We start from the raw sequence: 27,713 nt of genomic DNA, 5'->3' as shown, positions 1-27,713 counted from the left end.
GGGCTGCTATGGGAAGTATGCAGTCTTCCTACCCCCCCAGGAGATGGGGGGGGCGCTGCCTTGCCAGCGGTGTTCACAATGCACCCCCTGATCCAAGAGATGGGGGTGCCGAACACTTGGCACGAGCCCTCGGTGAAGTCAGATCTTCCTGACGCCGATTCCAATCAGCGCGTGCTGGTTAGCGTCAGCTCGGAATTATAATTGGAAACATACGATTGGAATGAAGCTGAAGCACATACATCAAGTAATGTTCGAGAGATAAGACTGCTGATTAATGGATCTCTGTGACCAGGAGTGACGGATGGATAAGTAAGTCTTCCGATGAATCACCACTAGGAGACTGTATGTTTGGAATGAAGGGGGTGTGGAGGAAAAAACTTTTTTTTCCTTTGCACGATATGATATTAATAACCCTTCACCCCAGATAGAAATAATATCGTTGCGTTTTTATTAATCACAAGCAGGAATTTAAGAACTGTGTGGGATGGATTATAACAGGAGAGAGGATTGGTGAACGGAGAGAAAGAGGAATTTTTTTATGACGCAGTTAAAAAATGGCGTCTCGCCAAGACAGGCTTGCCGAAGAAAGAAGGACAGGCGGAGGAGAATCAGGATCGTTCGAAAGAGAAGGAATGTTGGAACGCAAGCTTGACCTGACAGAGCCTCCTGATTCATTTGATTTATTTGGCAAGCCTGAGAAAAGTAAAGGACAGACCGAAGATTATTTTTTTTTTTATGGAAGCGTTGAACAGAGGCTGTCCCTGAGCGATATGATCTTTGAAGAGTACAAAACCCACACAGAGGATGCCTGTTTTCAATCTGCTTCTGAAAATTATCGGAGATCGCAAAGAAAGGAATATACGATAACAACAAGAAGAGAAAGAAAGTAATAAAGGACTATCTGGATTGAAGTGGACAGAACTGTCTAATTAAAGCAGTAATATAAGTGATGTTTGGACTTGTGCGGAGTTTTGGACTTGTGCGGAGCTTGATGTATGGGTACCCCCAACAAAATTTAAAATTTGGCTGTATAATTTGGAACTAATGTGATTTGGATAATGTGATGGGATTGGTCTGTTAATAAAAATTATTTTTAAAAAAGAAAAGCAATGCCCTCCTGCATGGAGGACACATCCTGTTCTGTTGCCTTAGGCGAAATGGGAAGGTGCTTTCGCACTGCTGGCGCCCTGACCTGGGTTCTGCGGCAGCACCTGCAAAGTGGTGGTGCCGACAGTGGGTTCCAGCAAGATCTTGTGAGATCTTGGCAAGATCTTGCCAGAAGCTGCTGCCGTGGCCATCACCACTCAGTAGAGCATGAGAGTCACAAGTTTGAGTCTTACATTGAGGCAAACGGGTCCTGCATTGTATGGGGTTGGACTAGATCAGCCTTTCTCAACCTGTGGGTCCCCAGATGTTGCTGAACTACAACTCCCATCACCCCTAGCTAACAAGGCCAGAGCTCAGGGATCATGGGAGTTGTAGTCCAACAACATCTGGGGACCCACTGGACTAGATGTTCCTTGTGGTCCCTTCCAACTCTACAATTCTATGATTCTCTGGCCTGTTCCCACCTCATGGCTGTACCCGCGAGTGAAACATAACAGAAGAAGAAGAAAACCTACTCAGTTGATGAGGGCTGCCGAAAACTAAACGAAATGGGGAAGTGTGAATCCCTCATGAGCCCATACACCCAAAGTGCCCTGAAAGTGGTCCGGCTTTGCTGAGACGAAGGTGCTTACCTATATAAATTCGACCTTTGGTATTCACCACGACTTTCTTGCCAGGAGATTCCTCGCCGTCAACTTGAAGGAAGCCTCTTTTCCCTTCCCTGGGGGAGGAACAGGAAAGTGTGTCAGAAGGACTAAGGTGTTTTTGAGTGAGGTTGGTTCGATTGGAGAGGATGAGCACAGATAAGGAAGTGCTTGTCATCTGCCCATGAGAACAGAATTGGAATCCTCACGTGGATCAAAATAATAATAATAATAATAATAATAATAATAATAATAATAATAATAATAATTTATTTATACCCCACCCTCCCCGGCCTGAGCCGGGCTCAGGGCGGCTAACACCAGTAAAATTACAATAAAAACATAATGCGGGGGGGACAATTTAAAATACAGGTTAAAATGCAATTTAAAATGCAGCCTCATTTTAAAAATAGTCCATGGATCAAAACCATAAGGGGAGGGAAACATAAGGGTCAGACTGAGTCCAAACCAAAGGCCAGCTGGAACAGCTCTGTCTTGCAGGCCCTGCGAAAAGATGTTAAGTCCCGCAAGGCCCTAGTCTCTTGGGACAGAGCGTTCCACCAGATCGGAGCCACGGCCGAAAAAGCCCTGGCTCTGGTTGAGGCCAGCCTAACTTCTCTGTGGCCTGGGACCTTCAAGGTGTTTTTATTTGAAGATCGTAAGGTCCTCCGTGGGACATACCAGGAGAGGCGGTTCTGTAGGTATGAGGGTCCTAGGCCGTGTAGGGATTTAAAGGTCAAAACCAGCACCTTAAACCTGACCCTGTACTCCACCGGGAGCCAGTGCAGCTGGTAAAGCACTGGATGAAAGTGATCCCGTGGCAAGGACCCCGTAAGGAGCCTCGCCGCGGCATTCTGTACCCACTGGAGTTTCTGGGCCAGCTTCAAGGGCTGGGACAGCATCCCCAGCCCCAGAAGCAAACAAACTGTTCCTCAACCCGCCTTGTTCAGGAAACAGGGCCTTGGCAACGCTTGGGCTTGTCAAACTAGGGGTGTCCCAAGCCACATCTCTCCACACTCGTCTCACCAGATGGCTGCCACTCTGTGCCATTCTCCATCATCAACTGGGTCTTCGGACAGGATGCTCACTTCTCCGCTTCCTAGCTGGTAACTGCAGGAAACACACGGCCAGTGTCAGAGAAGAAGAAGAAGAGTTTGGATTTGATATCCCGCTTTCTCACTACCCGAAGGAGTCTCAAAGCGGCTAACATTCTCCTTTCCCTTCCTCCCCCACAACAAACACTCTGTGAGGTGAGTGGGGCTGAGAGACTTCAGAGAAGTGTGACTGGCCCAAGGTCACCCAGCAGCTGCAGGTGGAGGAGCGGAGACACGAACCCAGTTCCCCAGATTACGAGACTACCGCTCTTAACCACTACACCACACTGGCCACCCCGGAGCCTCAATGCAGAGTGACCAATATCGTGAGCTCTTATGCGACCTTCCCTCACCTAAACACCAGGTGCCCGTCCTTCAGCCCGAGGCTGATGAAGTCCTTCGCTTTGGCGCTCTCTCCTTCCTCCTGTGACAGAAACCAGAGCGTTGTTTCTCGCCTTCTCCTTTCCTTAGGAGATGGCTCCCCTAGGCATCAGTGGGGGTCATCCCATAGAGGGAGAGAAGCCCATGCATTGCTAAGGAACTGGTACTGCTTCTCAGGTGCCACATTTTACTTTGTAAGAAATCCCGTCTTTGAGTGTAGCAGCACCGACACTTTGCAACCCCCTACTTACTGACACCAGTTGGGCGCCTTCACTGTACTCTATTTGGCGCCTGCTAAAAACATTTTTTTAAAGGCAATTGCTTATCCAGACGTGTAAAAATGTTGACAGGTGTTTTTAGCTTATGATTGATTTTAGTTAGGCTTAATAAGAGCCATTCAACAGTGGAACAGTCCCTTGGCAGGTGGCGGACTCTCCTTCATCAGAGGCTTTTAAACTGATGTTGGAGGGCCATCTTTTGGGGATTCCTGAGCTGTGATTCCTGTCTTGTAGGGGGTCAGGCTGGATGACCCTCTGGGATCCTTTACAACTCTACAATTCGATGATGATGATGATAAGTCTCTGCACTGCATACTGAGGGGGTCTTATAATCACAGATTCATAGAACTGTGAAGTAGGAAGGGACCCCAAGAGTCATCTAATTCAACCCCCCCCCAGCAATGCAGGAATCTGGACCACCTCCTGCTGGGACAGAATGCTCTCACCCCCATGGGGGCCAGTCTCTTGCCTACTACTACTATTAATTTATTTATACCTTGCCCATCTGGCTGGGTTTCCCCAGCCACTCTGGGCGGCTCCCAACAAATTATTAAAAACACAATAAAACATCAAACATTAAAAACTTCCCTAAACAGGGCTGCCTTCAGATGTCTTATAAAATACCAGGCTTACCAGTTGGGATAGCTGGGATAGCAGGCTTGTTGGGTTTTGAATGTCTTATGTAGATTTTTCAATTTTGTTGTTCTGTATGGGACAATGACAACAAAGATTATTGTATCATATCGTAATAAGTGCCTTCAGCTTGATCTGACCAGTGGCCCATCGAATCCAGCGTCCTGTGTTTGCGGGAGGGTTGGAAGCAGGGCACGAGTGCAACGATCAGCAGGAGTGCAGGGACAGCCTCTGCTTCTCCTGGGACGCGGGTGGCGCTGTGGTCTAAACCACTGGGCCTCTTGGGCTTGCCGATCGGAAGGTCGGCGGTTCGAATCCCCGCGAAAGGGTGAGCTCCCGTTGCTCTGTCCCAGCTCCTGCACACTCGAAAGCACACTGGCACAAGTAGATAAATAGGTACCACTGCGGTGGGAAGGCAAACGGTGTTTCTGTATGGACCAGTTATTAATAAATTTCTTTTGGCATAAGCCTTTGGGGACCAGAGTCCACTTCAAACCTGGCAAACTCCCTTCACGGTAAGTTGCTATGAGATGTCTTGTAAAAAGTTGTGAACAAACATAATAAATAATAATCACCATCATGTCTTCCAGAATCCATTTTATTCAGCATACTTATCTAGTATAGTCATTGATATCCCTTCTTTTAGGATATGAATATTTCCCAGGCAATGGAAAAATAACATTAAAATGTGTGTGTTTTATAGCCACATTTCACAGTATCCACTCTAAAACTCATCAGGATCTTTCCCTCTGGGCAGCTGATGGTAGAGAGAGGAGAGGAGCTAGCCCACGGGTGTCTTCTCCTGGGATCTTTCCCACAGTGGTGGGTGGGCCTGTGGAGCAAGGGAGTTCCCTACATTTGCAGGCTGGCCCTCCTCCCAACAGTTCAGGGCAGCCTAAATGTCCTCTCCCCACATTCCACCTTCACAACAACTCTGTGTAGGAGGTTCAGCAGATTGATGGTGATCCACGCAAAATCACCAGTGAATTTGGGAGCAAGGATTTAAATCTAGGCCTCTCCAGCCCAAGAGCAATACTCTGCACTGGATCTCAGCACTCTACATTTAGATAGCTTGTGATTCCTTCTGACCTTTCATATTTCTATTCTGAATGTGCAACAATGCCATTTAATTTATGTGTATCCACAAAAAAGGAGGGGCCAGGAAGAAACTCCAACCAAATAAAATGTCAATAGAAGGAATAAGCAAGCAAGGTTGGAATGAGAGTTGCAATGTCCATTTGATTCCCAGGTAGGTTTATTGCAGTGCTAGTGAACTTTGGCCCTCCAGATGTTGCTGAAGGACAACTCCCATTCTTCCAGTGTGATTAAGAGTGGTAGACTTGTAATCTGGTGGACTGGGTTTACATCTCCACTCCTCCACATGCAGCTGCTGGGTGACCTTGGACTAGTCACACTTCTTTGAAGTCTCTCAGCCCCACTCACCTCACAGGGTGTTTGTTGTGGGGGAGGAAGGGAAAGGAGAATGTTAGCTGCTTTGAGACTTCTTAGGGCAGTGATAAAGCGGGATATCAAATCCAATCTCTTCTCTTCTTCCTGGCTGTTAGCTATGCTGGAGCTGATTAGAGGAGTCGTTCAGCAACATCTGGAGGGCCAAAAGCTGCCGGCCCCGGCTTACTGGAAGGCTCTCTTTTGGGGGCAAAGATAGAGTGGCTAATGATCTGGGAAGATGAGTGCTGCAGCCCAATACTACTAATACTAATACTAAATTATTATTTATATGCCACCCATCTGACTAGGTTGCCCAGCCACTCTGGGTGGTGTCCAACAGATTAAAACATCAGTAACCTCTGGAGGGCAACAGGTTCCCCATGCCTGCTCTAGGGGGCTTTTGAGGTAGGGTGCCCCACTTACACATCCAAAAGGGAGAGCATGCTTTGCATAAAAGTTGCTTGGTCCCTGCTCCTGCCAACCTAGCAGTTCGAAAGCACATCAAAGTGCAAGTAGATAAATAGGCACCGCCCCGGCGGGAAGGGAAACGGTGTTTCCGTGCGCTGCTCTGGTTTGCCAGAAGCGGCTTAGTCATGCTTGCCACATGACCCGGAAGCTGTACGCCGGCTCCCTCGGCCAATAAAGCGAGATGAGCGCCGCAACCCCAGAGTCCGGCTATGACTGGTCCTAATGGTCAGGGGTCCCTTTACCTTTAATTAGAATTAGAAAAAAGTAATCTTAAATACAATAGCTCTCTCCTTAGAGGGGAAAGAGTGGCCAGGAGTGCTGAGTGCTGCAAGCAGTGGCGTAGCGTGGGGGGTGCAGGGGGGGCCGGCCGCACCGGGCGCAACATCTGGGGGTTAGGGTTAGGGGGCGCAAATCCGCGGGTTAGGGGGCGCAAATTACTTGCCTTGCCCCGGGTGCTGACAACCCACGCCAAGCCACTGGCTGCAAGGTCTGCTCTTCAGTGCTGGAAAAATGAAGGATACTTTTACCTAGAGGACTGTCCTTTTCCAGGAGACCTGGAAAGCCTATTTTGAGGTGACTAGACGGATGCACGAAACAAAAAGAAAGAAAAATGGGTAAGTACTTTGCCCCGTGGTCCCGTTTTAAGCCTTCCAGGAGGCGGCTTGGGCCAGTCCATCCTCGCCAACCCCTGGAGTAGCGAGGCCGAGTGGGGATTTCCCCGGAGAAACTCAAAGGAGCGGCGCAATCCCTGCGGGGCTGGGCCGCGATCCTCGCCCCACTCACTCACTCGCCGGGGAGCGAGTCCCGCCGCCTTCCTCCGGCCTCGGGCGCGTCTCGGGGCCTGGCGGCGAGGCGGCCTTCCGGCAGGTGAAGCTCCTCCTGGCCAGCGGAGAAGAGCCGGGCTGCGGGGGTGCAGCCGCGGAGGCCAGCAGGAGCGGAAGCCGGGCGAGGCCTCGCCGCGCGGGCCACGGGCCGCATCTCCGGGCTGACGGCGGGCGATGGCAGACGCGGCGGCGGCGGCGGCCCCAGGCGGGGAAGCCTCGGAGAGGTAGGCTGGGCTGGGCGCGCCAGGCCGGGGGGGGGGGCTCGTGCCAATGGCCGCCCCTTCTCCCGCCTCAGCCCCTTCTAGTGAGAGCCCAGGGGGGTGCGGGGGGGGCATCTTGGATGTCAAGCCTCTCTTGCCCGTCTTGCCGCCTTGGGGCGCGAAGGTGGCGCCGCCGCCCAAGAGGCTCCGCGGCTGCTTCGGCTTTCGTTTCCCGAGAGGCGAACGGGGCCTTGCTCTCTCCTCCTCCGCCGCCCTCCATCTTCGCTTCGCCGCAGCCCCGGGAGCCGGCTCGGCCGAGAGAGAGGGCTCTCCAAGGGCCCCTTCCGTGGGCTTCGGCCCCCGCCAGCCCCACGCCCCACGGGCGCTTCTTGGGCGGAAAGGGCTCGCTCTTCTTGCTCGGGTGAAACTGACACTCAAACTCACAATTTTCTTTAAAGCCTCGCGGCGCTTTTTTGTCCAGAAAGACAGAATGAGCGTCTCCACAGCAAATCGCAGGACAGCCTTTCCCAAGTTTCTCTCCCAGCTGCCACCGCATGAGTGTTGTAGTCCAAAACATCTGGAGGGCGCCAGCTTGGGGAAGGCTCTTTTAGGAACCCAGGCCTCTCTCTAATCGGCTTGATTGTCTGTATTTATATTAATAAAAAGGCAATGCTGCCCTCTGATAGATACCAAATGTGGCTTACAATAAAATAAAATAAAATAAATGAAAAGAAACAGAATAAATAAAAGACTAGAGTAATTAAACAGTAGGGTGTAAGAGCCACATCAAAGCAATCCTATGTTAAATCTAAATTGGTGAAATAAAATGAAATTAAATGCCCTTCAGCTGCCTGGTGCTGAGAGAAGACATCAGGGTGAGTCTAAAGCAAGCTTCCCATCCCAGAAAATGTTGTCAGTTGAGCACCTCTTATATAAAAGATGTCTGAAGTCCCACAGTCTCACTCAGGAAAAGCAGCAGAAATCCAGATCGATAAGGGTTGTCTCCATTGTGAGTTCTGCTCCGAGTAAACACATTGCAACCAATGGCCGTGAATCCACTGATTTCAGTGGGTCCAAGATGAACTAGCATTGCATACAACCCTTCAGCTGTAGCCCTTTATTATACAGATGTTGCCATGGATGATGGGAGTTGTAGTCCAGCAACATCTTGAGGCCTACCGTTTCCCCATCCCTGCTATAAACATACCTGGGCTGGAGGAAATCCCAGGTATGTCGGAGCAGAAATGCATAGGATCGTGGGGAACGAGTCTTGTGAGCTATCATGTCAAAGTGACTGAGAACAAGGAGCCACAAATCAGGAAGTCCCACATTTAGATCTTGCGTACTCCTATATTTGCTCCTGTTCTTTCCCAAGCCTCATCTGCAGTATTACATTACAGGGCCACTAGAAGCCTTATCAAAGCACTTTACACACTAAAACTCTGTGTGCTGTAACTGGGACACGCTGGGTGTGCCGACCTGCACTACACCTGTGCCTCAGGCATGTCTCAGGACCTGTTTTCAGCGCTAGTGCAGAAGGATTACCGTGGCTGATGGTATAGTCTTGGAAACCACTGGGGAACCAACAGGGACCACAGGCTCCTGTCCAGGCTGTGGTCAGAGGGAGACATTCCTGAACGATGTGGGAAGCAACCTGTAGCCCAAGTACCTGCTGGACTCTGGGAAATCCCTTTTGTCTTCCCGTGGCTTTCCTTTTAGAGCAGGGATGGGTCCCAATGCGTCTCCTGATCTGACCCCCTGGCCTCTTCCCAGGCCCCGGCCATTTCTTCTTGATGCTCACCTTTCTTTCAAATCAGGTGAGCAGTGTGGTTAAAGCTCCCCATCCTGTGTCCTGCTCTCAAGCTGCTCAGCTGAGCCCTGGAAAACAGCTCTGCAGTGGAAACTGGGTGTGTGTGGCTGAGCCCTGTCCCCAAGCTACCCAAGGAGGAAGAATGTGGGTTGTGGGCTGTGCAAGGAGAGGGCATCTCTGTGCCCATGCTGGTGGTATGGGTGGTGCTTGTGAGTTTTGGCCCTGTCCACTACTGATAGGCAGCCCCGTCCCGGCCCACCCACTTCTCCCAGGGAAAGAAAAGTCGGGGGAAGGTTCTCTGTCCTGGTCTTGAGCCTGGAAAACACAGCCTGGTCTGCCCTGTATTCCAGTGGTTCTCAAGCTCTTTTCTCTGGGCCAGACTTTCAGAATAAAAACATGCTCACACTGCACTAATTCTTTTATTGATAAGAAATATATTGGGGGGGGGGGGGCGGAAAGCAACTCCTGGCAGTGCTTGATTTATAACATAGAAGACATCCACTTTATAATACTGTATGATCCAGAAATTATAAAATAGTGCAGCTACATAAGAGCACAAATCATTCCCAAAGTAGAATTATAAGCAAGCCTCTTACAAATGTACCTTAAGTATGTATAGAAACTGAATGATAGGTGAGAGTTGTTTGATGCTCTTGCTCTCATATCTACCCATATTCATTTACAGTGGTACCTCTGGTTATGTACTTAATTTGTACTGGAGGTCCGTTCTTTTTTTTTTTTTAAATAATTTTTATTAATTTACAACAAAAAACAAGACAAAACATACATTATTTTCACATTCATATTTTGCAAATCTTTCTTTTTTGAACTTCCTTCAGCTTTTCCGCAAATCTTTCGTAGCTATTATTAATTTACGCATTTCCTTTATTTATATTGTCATTATTTAAATCTTTTTCTTCTATTCCCTTTTAACAATATCTCTTACGTTTTCACAGTGCTCTTTTAAAACCCTCTAGCGTTATTTGGCCCTCACTTATACTCTCCAGATATTCAACAAATTTTCCCCAGTCTTCTGTAAACCTTTGGTCTCTTAAATATCTAATCTTACCAGTCATCTTATCCAATTCGGCATAGTCTAACAACTTCAATCTCCAGTCTTCTATTGTCGGTATTTCCTGTTGTTTCCATTTCTGAGCCAGCAACACCCTTGCAGCCGTCACTGCATATTGGAAAAACTTGCTATCCTTTCTCTTAATCTCCTTTCCTAGGATACCCAACAGAAAGGCCTCTGGCTTCTTTATAAAAGTGTATTTTAAAATCTTTTTCAACTCATTATATATCATTTCCCAGAAGCCTTTCACTTTCTTGCATTCCCACCACATGTGGTAAAATGAACCTTCTTTTTCTTTACATTTCCAACACTTATTACATGTCTTATACATTTTCACTAATTTTACCGGTGTAATATACCACCTATAAAACATTTTCATCACATTTTCTGTCAATGTCGTACATGCTGTAAATTTTAAGTTTTCCTTCCATAGTTTTCCCCAATTTTCAAACTGAATGTTATAGCCAAAGTCTCTGGCCCAATGTATCATTACCGACTTGACTTCCTCATCTTTCAAATTCCACTCTAATAACAACTTATACATTTTCGACAAGGTTTTAACTTCCTTATTTACTATTTCTGACTGGAATATTGAGTCTTTGGAGGTCCGTTCTTAACCTGAAACTGTTCTTAACCTGAAGAACCACTTTAGCTAATGGGCCCTCCTGCTGCCGCCGCGCGATTTCTGTTCTCATCCTGAAGCAAAGTTCTTAACCCAAGGTATTATTCTGGGTTAGCGGAGTCTGTAACCTGAAGTGGATGTAACTGGAAGCGTATGTAATCCGAAGTACCACTGTGTGTGTGTGTGTGTGCGCGCGCACTACGTTGCACTAATAGTATCCTATACTATTCTGAAATGTTTAAATTTTCTTTGTTCTTGAATCTTCCTGCCACACTTGCCATCTCCTGCCACACCCTTTCAGAGCCACTGATTTACACACAAGCAATGGCGGCAGTTACGTCAATATATGGCAAGACTGGCTTCTACTGGTTTAACCATGGGGCATTGCAACTTTCTTATCTCTGTGGCTACAGCAGTTATAACAATCTCTTGCTTACATGCTCTCATGGTACTCTTGCAAAGACAACCTTCATCTTCCAACTCTCATTTACTTGTAACACAGATTTCAACTGTTTAAAATTATTTAATTCCTTTATAATTTTATCCTCCTTCCATACTACCTCAATCCTATCACATATCAGTCTTATGATTTAGGGAGTTTAAAACCTTACCTTGCCCAGCTTCTTATGTACCTTCAAACTGGTGGAACAAGTGACAGCTATGCTCTCTCTCCCCCCCCCCCCCCAGGCACTGCTGGGTCTGCTTTGGCACAGAGAGCGATGACCGCTCAGCTGAGTGGGTCTGCCCCTGCCGCTGCAAAGGCTCCACCAAATGGATCCACCAGGCCTGCCTCCAGCGGTGGCTGGATGAGAAGCAGAAAGGCAACAGCACAGGCAGTGTGAGCTGCCCACAGTGTGGAACGGAGTATCGCATTGTCTTCCCCAAACTAGGTGAGTTGTAGGGGTGGCCTGGCTAGCCCCATTCCCTGGTGTGGCTAGACTGAGTCCCTAGCAAAGTTGTGGAGCTGCCCAGCAAAGCCAGGTTCAAGGCAAGGTGTGTTTAAGCAGCAGGTGAGCTGTCCAGCCAAGGATTTCCACTGGGCTAGGGGACACACAGTACTCTTTCTGAAGTACTGTATTTTTCGCTCTATAAGACGCACCAGACCACAAGTCGCACCTAGTTTTTGGAGGAGGAAAACAAGAAAAAAAATACAGTGGTGCCCCGCAAGACGAATGCCTCGCAAGACGGAAAACCCGCAAGACAAAAGTGTTTTCCGTCTGCAGAGGCGCTTCGCAGGACGAATTTCCCTATGGGCTTGCTTCGCAAGACGAAAAATGCCGAAAAAAATTGAATTTTTTTTTTGGTTCCAAAACCCCTTATTCTGAATCGCTAAGCTGCTAAAAGCATTTTAGCAGCAAAACCGCTAATCCCCCCCCCCCAAAAGCCGTTTTTAGCCCTTTTTTAGCCAATAGCGCTAATAGCGCTACTCCGTCAATGGGCTTGCTTCGCAAGACGAAAAAACCGCAAGACGAAAAGACTCCCGGAACGGATTCTTTTCGTCTTGCGAGGCACCACTGTATTCTGAATCTCAGAAGCCAGAACAGCAAGAGGGATCGCTGCGCAGTGAAAGTAGCAATCCCTCTTGCTGTTCTGGCTTCTGGGATAGCTGCGCAGCCTGCATTCGCTCCATAAGACGCACACACATTTCCCCTTACTTTTTAGAAGGGAAAAAGTGAGTCTTCTAGAGCAAAAAATACGGTAGTTTGCCCACCCTTGGTCCCCACCCTGCGATCAGCTCTCACCTGTGGCTCCTAGCAGGCAACAGCAGCCACACCCCAGGAATGGCTTCCACTGGCTGGCTAAACCAGGTGAGGGGAGCCAATGGGTCTGAAATCCTTGAGGCCAAATGGATTGCTCTGCTTTCCTTTGGACCACATCAGCAAGGCCAAGAGGGGGTCTTGTCGTCTTCAGCCACAGCAGGCGCTGTGATGCTACAATGGTTGACTTTGCCTCTGGAAGCACATTTCATTTTCTTTTGAGAGAGATGGATGCCAACAACAAAACAGCCAGGCAGCAACATAGCAGTTGTGTAGCTGTTCCTACAGCCTTCCTGGAGTGTCAGCAGGGTCCTGATCCAAAGGTGCACATCCAGTTATTGAGCCCAGTGATGGGAGGCCTTGTTGTACTGCCAAATACATGCATTCTGGCATTTAGTTTGGCCATCAGCTTGGCCTTGCTACTTCCTCTGTTCCTGGGATCTTGGGGGTAATAGGCGCAGGTTACAGCAACAGCCGACATTTTTCCGCCTTCGCCGCATCAAGCAGTTGGTCCCTTACCTTTCCTGACCTGACCTGACCACAGTGATCCATGCGACAGTCACCTCCAGGCTTGACTACTGTAATTTGCAGTAATTACGCGGGGCTGCCCTTGAAGCTGTCCCAGAAACTCCAGCGGGTACAGAATGCTGCAGCGAGGCTCCTCACGGGGTCTCTGCCATGGGAGCATATTCACCCAGTGCTTTTCAAGCTGCACTGGCTCCCGGTGGAGTACAGGGTCAGATTTAAGGTGCTGGTTTTGACCTTTAAAGCCCTTCATGGCCTAGGACCCTCATACCTTCGGGACCGCCTCTCCTGGTATGTCCCACGGAGGACCTTAAGGTCCATATATAGCAACACCCTAGAGGTCCCAGGCCCTAAGGAAGTTAGATTAGCCTCAACCAGAGCCAGGGCCTTTTCAACACTGGCCTCCAGCCTGGTGGAACGCTCTGTCTCATGAGACCAGGGCCCTGCGGGATCTGATTTCTTTCCGCAGGGCCTGTAAGACAGAGTTGTTCCACCTGATCTTTGGCTTAGAATCAGTTTGATTCCCTCCCCCTCTTTCTATTTCCTTTCTCCTCCTGTGAAGAGGCTGCATCCTAATGTTTTAATGTTGTATCTTAATATTTTTAAATTGTATTTTAATCAACTAGTTTTTATTATTGGTTGTTAGCCGCCCTGAGCCCGGTCTTGGCTGGGGAGAGCAGGGTATAAATAAAAATTTATTATTATTATTATTATTATTATTATTATTATTATTATTATTATTAATAAATTTTATTTATAACCCACATTCAAATAAACCAACATTCTAAAAACATTTCATTATAAAAATTAATTAAATCAAATTGATGGCAACCATTAAGCGAAATTCTGTGCAGATTGCCAGAGGAGGGAGTCAGGCTGCGCCCTGACCAAAGGCCTGGTGGAACAGCTCTGTCTTGAGCTGCCTTGAGCTAATAAAGGAAGGTCTTTGGTTGGTGAGCATCCAGGCCCCTTCTGCAGACTTCCTGGGTAGGGGTGGTCTTGGAGGTCCTGGGAGAAAGAAGTCTCACCTGTTTCCAAGTCCAAGCTGGGAGCATGAGTAAAACTCTGGCAGACTGGTTTTTGGCTCACCCTTCCTCTGGCAGCCGATTGTTGCTGTCAAAAAGGGCGCAATGGAGTGGTGGTCAGTGGCAACTTCCTTGCCAGGCACTTAGGCACACACAGTCTTCTTTACGGATGGGGGTATGCAAAATATTCAGAGATCCCTCTCCTACCCATAGCAGAAGTGGTTCCTTCAAGTCGTGTTCTTGATCATTACATTTATATTCCACCTTTCCTCCAAGGAGCTCTCCATTTTATCCTCAGAACAACCCTGTGAGGCAGGTTAGGCTGAGAGAGGGCGGCAGGACTGGTTAAGGGTTGCAGCCTGCTGAGCCCTGGTCCCCCTGGTCTCCCCAGCATCTCTGTCAGGCTCTGCTTTGGCTTCCCCTTCCCTGCGCAAATGCGCGCACACACACCTTTTCTAAAATTGTACTAGAATACAAGCCACCATTACACAAAACCGAGCCACTTATCTTCTAAGTAGTGTCATTGCCTGGAAAATAAAAAACAATGTTGTGTTACTTTTGGGGAGGAATTTGCAAAATTTGTTGGAGACCAGCCTTAAGCATGAGAGAGAGAATAATGCTGAAAGTTAATGAAGCAGGAGGGCACCCCGGCTCCCCATGTGGGCTGGAGCTGCTGGAGGTGGGGTCCAATGACTGGAGGGCTCCAGGTTCCCCATCCCTGAGCTAAGGGCTTCTTGGCTGGATCAGATCCAAAGTCCATGTGCTTCAGCACTCTGATCTCCCACCACAGCCAGCCACCTGCCCAAGGGCCTTTGCCAACCTGGTGCCCTCCAAATAATAAGAATAACAATTTCAGTAATTTTATTGGGGAGTTCCAGAGTGTGGGTGCTGCCACACTAACTGATCAGTTTCTTACAAATGCAGAGCAGGCATCCTACGGCACCTGTAACAAAAGCCCCACGCGGAGCGCATGGCGGCAATCCAGCCTTAAATTAACCACTGCATGAATGACTGACCGAGCCTTCCTGATCCAGGAACAGTCAAAGCTGCCATACCTGTCGCAGCTGGTAAAAGGTGCTACTAGCCTCTGAGGCTACTTTGGGTTCCAGGGACAAAGTTGGACCCAGAAGCACCCCCAGACTGTGAACCTGCTCCTTCAGAGGAAGTGCAGCCCCTCCAGGATAGGGAACTGCCCCAATTCTCAGACATGGGTGCCAGCCAACCAACTAACCAACCAACCACAGTACCTTTGTCTTGGGAGGATTCAAGCTCAGCATGTTTTTCCTCCTCCATCTCACCCCTGTGTCCAGGCCAGCGACTGCTTGGCCTCTCCCAGTTCAGATGCTATGGAGAAATTGAGCTGAGCATCCTCAGCATACTCATGGTGTCTTATCCCAAAACTCCCAGCAGCTTCCTATAGATATTAAATAGCACTGGAGATGAGATGGTGCCCTGTGACTTGGCCACCAGGGGACTGAGAAGCATTCCCCTAACGCCACTCTCTGGACTCAGTCCAGGAGGCGGGACCAAAACCACTGCAGCACAAAATTCCCTGGAGCCGGTCCAGGAGGATAACATGGTCAGTGTCATTAAAAGCCAAAACGAGATCAAGATGCAGGAGCAGAGTCATAGTTTAATAACGTTGGGCTGCTTTGGAGAGTTAGCACACAGCTTGGAAGCAGGCCACTACTGAATACTTGTCGTATGAGCACCCTTGGCTGGTAAAGCAATCAGAGTGAGACTTCTAAATGTGGAAAATGAGAAAGCGTATAGAATTATAGGGGAAATGTATTGGATAGGAAAGAGCTCCTATTCTAGCCAGTTGTGAATCCAAAGGAGCCGTCCTTGCCCCTTGATCTCTGCAGCAGAGAGACAGTAGGAGGTTGTCCCCTCTCCTTTTCTGCTCCAGAAGGAAGCGGGAGAGGAAGCTTGAAGTTAGGTCAGCAACCCTCAGAATCAGTCTAACCTCAGAAGGAAGGCCAGCACAGGTGCAGAGGACAGTGAGAAAGTTTAAGAAGCTTGGAGGTCTACTTTCTCCCCATGCAAATGTGGTCAGCATTAATGCAAGCTGAGTTGCATCCCAACACCTCCAAGAAATAAAACAGCTCGCTTGGTCCCATAGACCAGCAGACAATGGGTCGGCCAAATGAGACCCCTGCCAGACTTCCCCAACGGACCCAGTTGGTTGGTTTGCACAAATCACACCCACATTGTGTGGCATCAGTTGCAGAACAGGTAATGGTGTCATGTATTGTACTCAGTAGTGATCCAGAGCAGAATCTTTAAGATATGGTTAGCAGAGTAAAAAACTTTAACATGTTGCAGGATTCCAAAAGAATAGACCAGAGGCAATTTCATTTCATCCAGCAGAGCTTTGCTCCTACTGAAGGCAAGTCAGCATAATGGTCACAAATCCAATACATTCAGGATTGGCCCTGTCCATAAGAAATCCAGTTGCAGCAGACTTAACTTAAACTTACAATGACTTATAAACCTTAACACTAAGCACACCATGTACAGAACATCACAGCAGAAGGAAAAGAGATAGAAAGAGAAAGTGAAGCCCAGACTCCTTCTGGTCTCTTATTACAGTCAGCATGACCTTGACAGAAAAGATAACAGAACCAGTTTAGGCCAGTTGTACTCAGCTTCCCTGAAGGAATAGCCCAAACATCATGAACCTCCTGCTTGTTTCTTTCACAAAGAGAAACTTCCAGAACCCTCTTGAATTATTTAGGACACACAATACTTTCTGTACTAAGAAATGTAAACTGACAAAAGGCACATCTGCAAGAAGTGCCAGATTCAGGCCTGTTTGAATTTAGCACCTTTCCCTGTTGCAGTGTTTTCTGAAGGGATCTGATGCACTCAAGAGCTCCCCATCACTAATGGGTGTATCCAGCCCTTTCCAAAAGCAACACGATGTGCCAAATTCAAGCAGTGCCGAAAGCAAAGCCATGGCTGCAAAGGAACAATTGGGAGCACACCCCCTGTCACAGACAGGCATTTGATGATGATGTCTACTCCACAGAGGCCTCATCCATAGCATACATTTAAAGCACTATGATACCACTTTAAACCGTCATGGCTTTCCCCAGAGAATTCTGGGAGCTGTAGTTAAGGGTACCAAGAGTTGTCAGGTGTTTCTTATTCCCCTCACAGAGCTACAATTCCCAGAGTTCCTAATGAAGAGGGATTGATTAGGACAACTCTCAGCACCCTTAACAAACTACGGCTCCCAAAATTAGTTGGGGGAAGCTATGACTGTTCAAGGGACGCAGGTGGCGCTGTGGGTTAAACCACAGAGCCTAGGACTTGCCGATCAGAAGGTTGGCGGTTCGAATCCCCAAAATGACGGGGTGAGCTCCCGTTGCTCGGTCCCTGCTCCTGCCAACCTAGCAGTTCGAAAGCACATCAAAGTGCAAGTAGATAAATAGGTACCGCTCCGGCGGGAAGGTAAATGGCGTTTCCATGCGCTGCTCTGGTTCGCCAGAAGCGGCTTAGTCATGCTGGCCACATGACCTGGAAGCTGTACGCCGGCTCCCTCGGCCAATAAAGTGAGATGAGCGCCGCAACCCCAGAGTTGGTCACGACTGGACCTAATGGTCAGGGGTCCCTTTACCTTTATCTTTACCTATGACCATTTTAAGTAGTATCATAGTGCTTAAAATGTATAGCAGAAACCTAAAGTAGTCTAATATGTTATGAGCTAGTTTTAATAAAGTAAGTTAGATTTTAAGAAAAAAATTAAAAAGAAACAATCACTTACCATTTGTTGGTTACTCAACTCATTCGGGCTCATTGGCAGGAGCTTTGAGAAGCCAGGAGCAGAAGGGGCCAGAATACCAAGGAAGCGGATAGACCCCTCCCTGTTCCCTTTTCCTTCTCACTTGTGAGAGGACTTGGGATTTCACACCCACACCCCTCTTTCAGTGGAATCTCAGAGGGATGCGACACCTCTGAAGGGGCCTGAATGCCTAGGCCATGATCCTGGTGGCTGTTGAGAGCCCAAGCTGAGTGCCTGCAACACTGAGTTTCTGCTGTCCTTCCTTTGTAGGACCCTTGGTGTATTTCTTGCAACAAGTGGACCGAATTTTATCCAAAGTGAGCCCCTTCGCTGCTGCTGGCATTGTCGTGGGGACACTCTACTGGTCGGCTGTGACGTATGGGGCTGTCACTGTCATGCAGGTAAAGCAAAGGGGTGCAGGGAAAGAATGAATCAGATGGCCTTCAGCTCAGTCAGTAGCTTTGAAAGTCACTTGGAAATTTTATTATAATCGAGCAGTGGAGAAAATTTGTGAAATAAAATCATATGCAAGAAAGCTTAATGAGGCTGCACAGTTTAATCAGAATTGACAAAGGTTATGACTGATTAATCAGTGGGCTGCATTCACACTGTGAAGGGGGCTGCATTCACACTGTGATACCACCTTAAACAATCATGGTTTCCTGCAAAGAATTCTGGGAACTGTCAGTTGTTAAGAGTTGTTAGGAGACCCCTGTTCCCAGAGCTCCCATTCCTAGCATGGTTAAACAGTCAGTTCCTCTTCACATGTAACTCTGTCCACTTTGGAGCTCTGTGAGAGAAATTGTGTGTGCGCGCGCACGCCCTAACAACTCTCAGCACCCTTAACAAACTAAAACTTCCAGAATTCTTTGGGGGAAGCAATGACTGTTTAATGTGTTATCACAGTACTTCAGACGGTGCTGTGCTTGGAATCTGAATCTATCCAGTAAGAATCTGACCATTTGGGTTATGTGAATGGAGTTTTATTCTCCTCGCTGATGAAGGCAGAAGCCACCCAGCTCGCCCCACTGCATTGCTGATCAGTCTCTCCTCCTTTGGCAGGTTGTTGGTCATAAAAAGGGCCTGGATGTGATGGAGCGGGCAGACCCCCTTTTCTTGCTCATGGGGCTCCCCACCATCCCTGTCATGCTGGTGCTGGGCAAGATGATCCGCTGGGAAGACTACGTGCTGCGGGTGTGGCGGAAATACTCCAGCAAGCTCCAAGCCCTGCAGGCCTTGGTGCCAGGTGAGTGCCACCCTCCACTCACTCCTCCTGGCCTGGGCATTGGCCTGAAGTTGATGGGCCGGGAGACCAGCATGAGGCAGGCTTCCCCTTGGAAGGAAAGGTGGGCCAACCAAAATTTATGGTATGCGGATGAATCCCTCCTACAAAACAGTGGCAATTGGCAGCACCCTAGGACAGCTTGGTCCAACTTGGTGCCGCTGCCCTCCCACTGTTTTTGACTACAATTCCCATTGGCCTCAGCCAGCTGGTGGGAATTGCAGTCAGAAGCAGTGGGAGGGCACCAGGTTGGACAAAGCTGAACTATTCATGGAATTCACAAGAATATGGATTTCTCACAGCCGTCCTACTTCCGGACAAACAAGCAGATCCCCCATTCCTTGTCCTTTTTGTAAGCCAAGAGCCTTTGCCAGTGGGAGCTGAATGGCATCTGGAGTTATGGACTATTCTGCCTGGCAACAGCAGCACACACAACAAGTAACTGCAATTGCCATGAGCTGCAGCGTGAATGGATCCCTCTAATCCATGTGCATTTGGCCAGAAAGCAGAGGAAGGAAGGGCAGAGGCATGTTCCTCCGTTGTGCAGAATAATAGTAATCAACAACAGCAACAAATTTGCACCAAGCAAAGTTTGCTGTCTGTCCAAATCATGCTAAATATTCATGTTTGCATTTTTTTATTCTGCAGCTGTTCTTATTTTTATTAAACAGATTTTTAGCTCTCACCATGTTTTTCCTAATCTCTCTTGCATCCTCAGGGATCAGCCGCCCTGTTCCGCACATCCCTCTCGCCGAGTCGCGCTACCAGAGTGACCACCTCTCCATCTCGCGCACGCTGTGCGGGGCCCTGGTCTTCCCCACCATTGCCAACCTAGTTGGCAGAGTCACCTTCCGCAGGGTGAACTCCAGCCTCCAGCGTACCATCCTGGTGAGTGGAGAGACTGGGGAAGGAACTCTGGAGTCAACGAGGTGCAATACTTGGGTCAGAATTCAAGTATTTGAAGGAATCACTCCCATTCTTGGCTTGACGTAGCATCCCTGCCACAGCACCCTAATGCTGCTAGCCATGGTGGCAAGGCTGGGACAGCCCTCGGGTTAGCTGGCACAGCACATAGTTCATATGCAGAAGGTTTGGTGCACTGGCACCTCTGGGTAAAAGGATCTCAAACAGTCAGGCTGGGAAGGACCTTTGTTGGAGATGATGCCCATTGGATTAGACTCAGCTTCTCCAACCCGGTGCCCTCCATAAGTTTTGGACTACAACTCCCACCAGCCTGGCGCCATATGGCTGTGCTGGTTGAGGCTGGTGAAAGTTGCAGTTCAGTCCATCAGGAAGGCATGCAGCCGCCAAGGTGCTGGGCCAGATGGACCGATGGACCTGTTTGTGGGATGCTCTCGCCAAGGAGGCTTGCCTGGCACTTTCATTGCATATCTTTAGGCACCAGGCAAGAACATGCCTCTTCTCCCAGGCCTTTGGCCAATTGAACGATATACAGCGTTTTAAACCCTGGGGGGTTATTGCTTTGTTTATTATTATGTTATCCATGTGTTTTTATACTGTGATCTTCGGATGGAGGGTGGTATATAAATTTAATAAGTAACAATAATGGTCTGACTCGATAGAAGGAGCTCCACATTTCCACTTTTCTTTCTGGATTTATATCCTGCCTCTCCATCATTTAGGTCTTCCCTCTTTTTTTAGGTGGCTTGAAAACATATGTTAGCACAGTTGTTTTCAGTCTGAGGGGGCAGGGGGAGGCCTCCATACTGCAGAACCTGGAGGAAGCCTGTAGATCCCTTTTGTCTTAAGCCAGGGGTCACCAACTTGCGCCCCCCAGATATTTTTGGAGAAACACCAGCTCCTATCATCCCCAACCACTGGCCACGGGGATGGGGGCCGGTGGGAGCTGGAGTCTCACAGCACTGGGAGGGCACCATGTTGGCTGTTACAGAAGGCCAGTCCCCTCTGGTATCCCCCTCAGGTGATGCTTCTGCTGCCTCAGTGGGAGAGAGGGCTCAGTGGGAGACAGCGCCACTGAAAGTGCTCGATCCTAGGCTTCCACCTGGTAGGCTCTCACCTGGCAGGCTGCCTCCGTGGCAGAGATGGGCAAGGGGGCTCATTGCACCCTCTCAGCATGGAAGATCAGATGCACCTGGCACCTTCCACCTCGGAACTCTTTCCATTCAAGCTGGTCATTATAAGAACCACAATTTTACTTTAAGAATTGGCCCCCATGTTTTCTTTTTCTTCTTCCCTCCCTGGCCCTTTTTTCTTTTGTCCTGTGCCTTTTAGATTGTAAGCCTGTGGGGAAAGGGCTGTTTTGTTTTAACTGATTGCTTTAACCCTGGAGTCTTCTGGCTGAAGAGCCCTGTCTAAATGTTCTAAAGGAAAAGGAAATCCTGGACTGGAGCAGATAATGATGACCTGGCTGCTTCCCTCTGTCAATCAGACTCCTCTCAGGAAGGGGCTTGAGGGAACTGCTCTCCTCCCTCCCATACCGAGTGGTGGTTCACATGGACCTGCCTCTCCAATGCTCAGAAGGCAAAAGAGGTGGCTTGAGGCTCTTAACTTCACCTACCCCTCCTTTTCTCTGTTTCCCTGCCAGGGGGGCATTGCTTTTGTGGCCCTGAAGGGAGCCCTGAAAGTCTACTTTCGCCAGCAGCAGTACCTGATCCAAGCCAACCGGCGCATCCTCAACTTTGTGGAGAAAGGGGACATGGAAAGGAACTCCCCTCAGCTCGATGAGGACAGCGGCAGTGAAGCAGGGCTCAGCTAGGACAGGAAAGGCCCCCATGCACGCTCAAGAGACACACACGCCGCTCCAAAGCTCCTCAAAAGAAACTGGATTCCTCTCTGGGGTGGATTTTAGGCCAGTCAAGAGGAAGCACTCTGGGCTTTGCTGCTGTGGTTTGCGGAGAGGGCGAGGTGCTCCATTTAGGCCGGACTGGGCAAAGTCTGCTTCTTCTTAAGCTGGTGGTTTATTGGCAGTCTGGCTCTTAGACTCTCTTCTGCCTGGTTGCTCCCCTTGCACGGGGCTGTGCTCTGATCTCTTTGTAAACCAGGAGTTAAATAAAGGAGTCAAGCTGTAAGTGTCCTCTTTGTGACCATGGAGAATTGCTACTGCTGCTTCACTTGGTTTATTGAAGAACAATGCAGAGGTTGGCTTGTTTCTTATCCCAGCCTTCCCCAACCCAGTGTCCTCCTGGTGCCACAGGGCTGCAACCCCCCTCGGACTCAGCTGGCACAGCCAGTGGGTCAGGGCGGCAGGACATAGGGGTCCAGCAGCATCTGGAAGGCCGCAGCTTCTCCCGACCCCCGTCCTGAGGCAGCTTGGTATGGGGAAAAGGCTGGCCAGTCTCCTGCCAGGGGTGCAAAGAGATGGTGCAGAGATGGAAATGCAACTCTCTGATTATGAAATCCTCTCTCCTCCCCACCCCCAGTACAGCCAGCTTGGCCCAGTCCCAGCTCCATCAGCCCTCCTGAGAGTTGTCATCCAGAATGTCTGTCCAATACTCCACACATGCAGCTCCCTCTTCCTCTCCTCCCCCTGTGCACCCCCAAATCTGCTCTGAAGGGCCCTCCTGCACAAGCCCTTCTAGGCCTTGGAGAGAAGCAAGTTCTTATTGGTGCCAAGCTAAAAAGTATTTCAGGATCAGACCCTGGGCTAGCAAGTGCTGCCTCTCAGCCTAGAATGATTGATGGAGTTGGCAGTTACAATGCCCAGCCCATCCTCAAAGGACAATGCCCACTGCTGAATTGGAGCAAGCGTTGTTGCGTTTTCTCCAGCTTGACATTTTTTCTGATTAAGCACAAAATAGCAGCTTTTGTGGGGGGAAGCGGCAGGGCCATGCCTAGAAAGCACGAGGCCAGTGGGAAACGGCTTGGGCTCTTGCTTGCCAGGCCTGGGGCAAGGGTGGGCGAGTCCAGAGACTAAGGAGGAGGACGCTGACTGGCAACTCCCCCCAGGCTGCAAGTAATAAAAGGAAGTGGAGGCTAAGCGAGGGCAGGCTGGGGTGGGTGGGCAGGGTCCCATTTGCCCTCTGTAAAAGTGGCCCCAGCAGCCCATAGCAGCAGCTGGCTTTGGCACTGCATACGACACCCCTGTGGAATCCAGCTGTTTACAGAAGGGAAAGGTCCCCCACCCCACGTTATCAGCTGATATCTATTCACAAATTAAGAGGGCAAGGAGAAAGCAGGCAGGCAGCCCAGCATTACAAACTCCAGCGCTAGAGATGGTCTAGTCAATTGTCACAGAAGGCCAGATCTTCTACCTTTTGTTCTTGGGACTAGACCAGAGGAGGCCCAAAGCTTTTTTTTATGGCATACCATTAAGGAGCCACTATGGTCATAGAATCATGGAGTTGGAAGAGACCACAAGGGCCATTGAGTCCAACCCTTCCGGTCTTCCCCACCCAGAATTCCTTGAGAAGAAGGATTGGCTGTTATTTGCGGGGGGGGGGGGGCGGAGAGAGGGGCTTCTAACAATTCTCAGCTCCCTTAACAGGTTGCCGGGATTCTTTGGGAGCAGCCAATACTGTTTAAAGTGGCACCATAGCGCTTTGAATGCATGGTGTGAGGGTGGTCTTTCAGCCAATCCGGGTGTCTCAGCCTGGCCAACCTTGCAGGGTTGTTTTGAAGATAAAACAGGGAGGGCACAGAACCATGTACACCACCTTGAACTCCTTGGGTGGAAAGGTGGGATATAAATGCCATATAAATAACTGCCAGTTTTTTCATCTTGCTAAGAGTCGCAACCTGGTGCCTCCCAGATGTTTTGGTCTCTGGCTCCCATCAGCCCCAGCCAGCGTGTTATGTCATTCAAAACATCTGGTTGGGGAAGACGATGCAAGATTATGGGGGGGGGGTTTGGACAGGATGAGAAAGAAGCGTCTATCAGGGTGGTGCAGAAGCTCAGTGGTAGAGGTTTTCTTACAATCAAACAGTATATAAATTTTGTTAAATGAATAAGACAGCAAGATAGTTGAATTAATGATGAGGTTATGGACAGCCAAGCTGCTTCACTGAGAATAAGAGCCCATGGCATAGAGCCCAGGGTCATGGGAGAACCTCCAACTTTTGCCTGCTGAACTCATCCACCCTTTAATTAAAAAAAAGTGCATTCCTACTTGGCCACAAGGTGGCGCTGGTGGTCTAAGGAATGACACCTAAGGTTTCTCTCCCAAATAATTGGGTTTAAGGGTGCTGCCGGAAAGGTGGTTATTGTGGGATTGGTGCTCCTCACGCATACAGGATTTTCATAGCATCCACGTGGTATTGTGGGCATCAAAATGCCAGCCTGCATTCTAATCCCCCCCCCCGCCCCATTTAATCCGATATACATTTTCCACTAAAAATCCAATAAGGTTTTTTTTATAAAAACAAAAAACAAACCTGTTGCCCTTGTCATATTAAGCTCCTAACTGGAAGCACGTTAAGTTATGTTACCCAGCCAACAGAGCAAGTAAAGTAAAGGTAAAGGAACCCCTGACTGTTAGGTCCAGTCGCGGACAACTCTGGGGTTGCGGCGCTCATCTCGCTTTACTGGCCGAGAGAGCCGATGTACAGCTTCCAGGTAATGTGGGTCATGACTAAGCTGCTTCTGGCGAACCAGAGCAAGGCATGGAAACGCTGTTTACCTTCCCGCCGGAGCGGTACCTATTTATCTACTTGCACTTTGACATGCTTTCGAACTGCTAGATTGGCAGGAGCAGGGACCGAGCAACGGGAGCTCACCCCGTTGCGGGAATTCGAACCGCCGACCTTCCGATTGGCAAGTCCTAGGCTCTGTGGTTTAGGGCTTTTAGAGCTTTTGAGCTACACAGAGTTCTTCTTATCCAGTGGAGTGGAATTTGTAGCTTGGGGGGGTGGGCAGGATTATGGATACAATTTTCATAAGGATTGCCTGACTAGATTAAACTAAGGTCCATTGAGTCTAGCATTCTTCCAGACAGATATTTTGTGATGGGCTCATATTTTGGAATGCCCTGCCCAAGGAAATGTGTATTGGCGTTTAGGAAAACCCTGAATTCTGGTGGCTTTATGATAGTTACAGTCAACTGTTTTCTCTGCTACACTTGCTTCATTGGTTTATCTTAAATCTTGAGGCTTTAATGTTTTTTCCTGAAGTGTTGAAATTCACCTCCGCATTAACTCATCATTGGCAAACCCTCTGTGAAGGGGAGCCTGACTCCTGCATCCGACTCTCATACCTGCCTTCTAACCAGGAAACTTGGAACAGCAACCAGCCATTTATGGGGTGGGGGGTGTTGTTCAATTCAGCTCCCGTCTTCCCTGACCATTGGTCATGCTGGCTGGGGCTGATGGGGAGCCGGAGTTGAACAATATCTGGAGGACATACATTTCCCCACCCCCGATCTAAGGGGATTGGGTGGCCCTGCTTGCAATGCCTCTCCCCCAGTAGGCCCTCCCCATTCCATCTCCTTGTTTGTGCTTGATTTAGATGCTTCCAGCAGTGCAACCCACATTGGGCACCCTAGTTCCGCATGGTTGCTAAGTGACAAGTCCCTGTGATCTGGCTCAGGACTGAATCATTTCCCCCACCCTGGGGCCCACCATTCCATACACGTATCCACCAGCCCACCCCCCACCCCAGTCCTCCGCAGCATCCTTTTTTAACATCATTTCTTGGTTCCTTTTCCTTCCCTGCTGCCCATTTATTTCAAGGCGGCTGCCACAGGAGAATGCCCTTGAGGGATTGTCCCCATAGGAAGGGATGCTCTGGGTTTTCTGCCTTGAGCACTGAAATGTCACTGGCCATCCCCAGCTCCCGCACCTGTGAAAAGCTGGCAAGGGAGGCACAAAACTGGCAAGCGGAGGGAGAGGAGGGAGGGGCTGCTCTTGATTTAACTTGGCCTTTGGAGGCCAAGAGAGCGGAGCAGTAAAGTGAATTATGCCACCTTGGTCCACTGGAGTAGGAGAGATCTGAGAGGTGCCTTCACACGCCTTGGAAAGAGCTGTTTTGTTTTCATTAGCTGGGAAGGGACACACAGAGACAGACACACATGGAAGTGGAAGCTGTTCCAAATAAAGCAGAGCCAGACTCCTTTACCCTGGACCCTTTGCAGATCTATTTAAAAAACTGTAAGCTCCTCAAGTGCGGAGAACTATATTTTTCACTTATGCTATTCTATAATGCAGAATTTGCCAAAATATCAGGGATTTGAATCATGCTATTCCACCCCCCTGAATTAAAACTGGACACACATTTCTCCCTTGCACCTGAAAAGGTTTTTGAGTGTGAAAGCATCAGAATTGCTCTGTGTTTCTGTGTGAGTCACTATTCTGAGTATTTTTGCTGTTTGGAAGGAGCCCAGGGCATCTAGAGGCACAGTGGGTGGCTAGCTGAGTGGGAGAGTACTTGCTTCAGACTTTGCTGGGCCTCTAATTGTTTAGTTTGTGTATTTCTTATGCACATGAGCAGTTCTGTTGCAGCAAATCTCTCTCCCCACCACCACCTACCTACCTGCCTGCTTGCACTTACAGGCTACCCTTCACTCTGTCATCTCATACTGTGGGTTATTACAGTATTATATGGTGCTAAGTTAAAGTCACTTAGTGGTACACCTGTTCTGCTGGAGAATGTTTGTTGTTGCCCAAAAGGATGCATAAGTAGGACGCTTTGCTGCACTATAGATGGTGTGATCTGTTGCACATAGAGTTTCTGCTAGCACACCTGATGCATTGGAGTCCTCTGGAGAGCAATATAAAAAGTCACCCATCCAAAAATAGATCACCTGACATCCATAGAATCATAGAATTGCAGAGTTGGACAGCACCCTAAGGTGATCCCTTCCAACCCTACAATTCTCTAATTCAAGGGTAGGCAAACTAAGGCCCAGGGTCCGGATCAGGCCCAATTGCCTTCTCAATCCGGCCCACGGATGGTCTGGGAATCAACATGTTTTTACATGAGTAGAATGTGTCCTTTTATTTAAAATGCATCTCTGGGTTATTTGTGGGGCTTAGGAATTCATTCCCCCCAAAAAAATATAGTCCGCCCCCCCCAAGGTCTGAGGGACAGTGGACCAGCCCCTGCTGAAAAGGTTTGCTGACTCCTGCTCTAATTCCTCCACATGACCCGTTCACTCAGAATTCCTCCTGATTTGCTTGCACAAAGCTTACGTGGTGCTTGGAGTATGTTCTTTTGTGAACAGGTTATGCATCTTCCAATTAATAATTTATTCATCCCACTCCTTTCTGTGCATTTCCTTGTCACTTTCCTAACTGCAAAAAAGTCCTTTAAAAATAAATAAAGTGCCTTTGTTGCATCAGGGTGACAGCAAGCTTTAATCTGTTACAATTGGAAAAACCTAAATTTCTGGAATGCAGAGCTACAAAATAGCAACAATCTGGAGGAGGCACCCTAGGACAGCTTTTCCAACCTGGCGCCCTCCCGCTGTTTTTGTCTACAATTGCCATCAGCCTCAGCACAGTTCCTTGGGTCCAGGGGAAGGTGTCCGTGAGGGTCTTGGCTCTGGTTCCACAGACCAGCTTCCCATTCAGGAGTCCCTGGCCACCAGCATCAGGCTCGGAGGCAGAAAACGTCCAGCTCCTCAGCCCTCAGGTGATGCTGAGCCTCCCACTTGGTGTCCTTGTCTGTGCTGGTTTCTGGGGTCATAAGAAGGAACCTTTTGCAATGCTTACTCAGCAGTAAGTTCATTCAAAAAAATGTCCATGCTTTCCTCGCCTTTCTCCCTTTAATTATTAGTAAGCTTCTGCCTGCCCCATTCCTTTAAAACAGCTTCTATCCCCGTGATTATTTTCTCCCTATTAA

The 27,713-nt window shown here is 48.8% G+C and overlaps 1 protein-coding gene and 1 long non-coding RNA gene across 3 annotated transcripts; one reads left to right on the top strand and one right to left on the bottom strand.

Annotated features, from left to right (window-relative positions):
- Window positions 1-1,789: 1,789 nt before the first annotated feature.
- LOC310685064 lies at window positions 1,790-7,710 on the bottom strand. 2 transcript variants are annotated; one of them, XR_014515037.1, is made up of 4 exons: window positions 7,523-7,710; window positions 3,199-4,209; window positions 2,778-2,861; window positions 1,790-1,828 (listed from the first exon to the last, which is right to left on the bottom strand). It is a non-coding gene; the product is annotated as an uncharacterized lncRNA (long non-coding RNA). The 2 variants fall into 2 exon arrangements; XR_014515038.1 differs by lacking the exon at window positions 7,523-7,710 and having other exon boundaries at window positions 3,199-4,336.
- LOC310685052 (E3 ubiquitin-protein ligase MARCHF5-like) lies at window positions 7,006-22,008 on the top strand. Its single transcript, XM_083456642.1, has 6 exons — window positions 7,006-7,102; window positions 11,270-11,472; window positions 17,947-18,077; window positions 18,739-18,922; window positions 19,677-19,846; window positions 21,525-22,008. The coding sequence occupies exons 1-6, from the start codon at window positions 7,053-7,055 to the stop codon at window positions 21,693-21,695; spliced, it is 909 nt and encodes a 302-aa protein (XP_083312768.1). The 5' UTR covers window positions 7,006-7,052; the 3' UTR covers window positions 21,696-22,008.
- The last annotated feature ends 5,705 nt before the right edge of the window (window positions 22,009-27,713 follow it).

The sequence above is a fragment of the Podarcis tiliguerta genome (assembly GCF_965153285.1).
Source record: "Podarcis tiliguerta genome assembly, chromosome: 8".
Taxonomy (NCBI): Eukaryota; Metazoa; Chordata; class Lepidosauria; order Squamata; family Lacertidae; genus Podarcis; species Podarcis tiliguerta.
The sequence above is the reverse complement of the archived record's forward strand: the minus strand, read 5'-3'. Positions and strand labels throughout refer to the sequence as shown.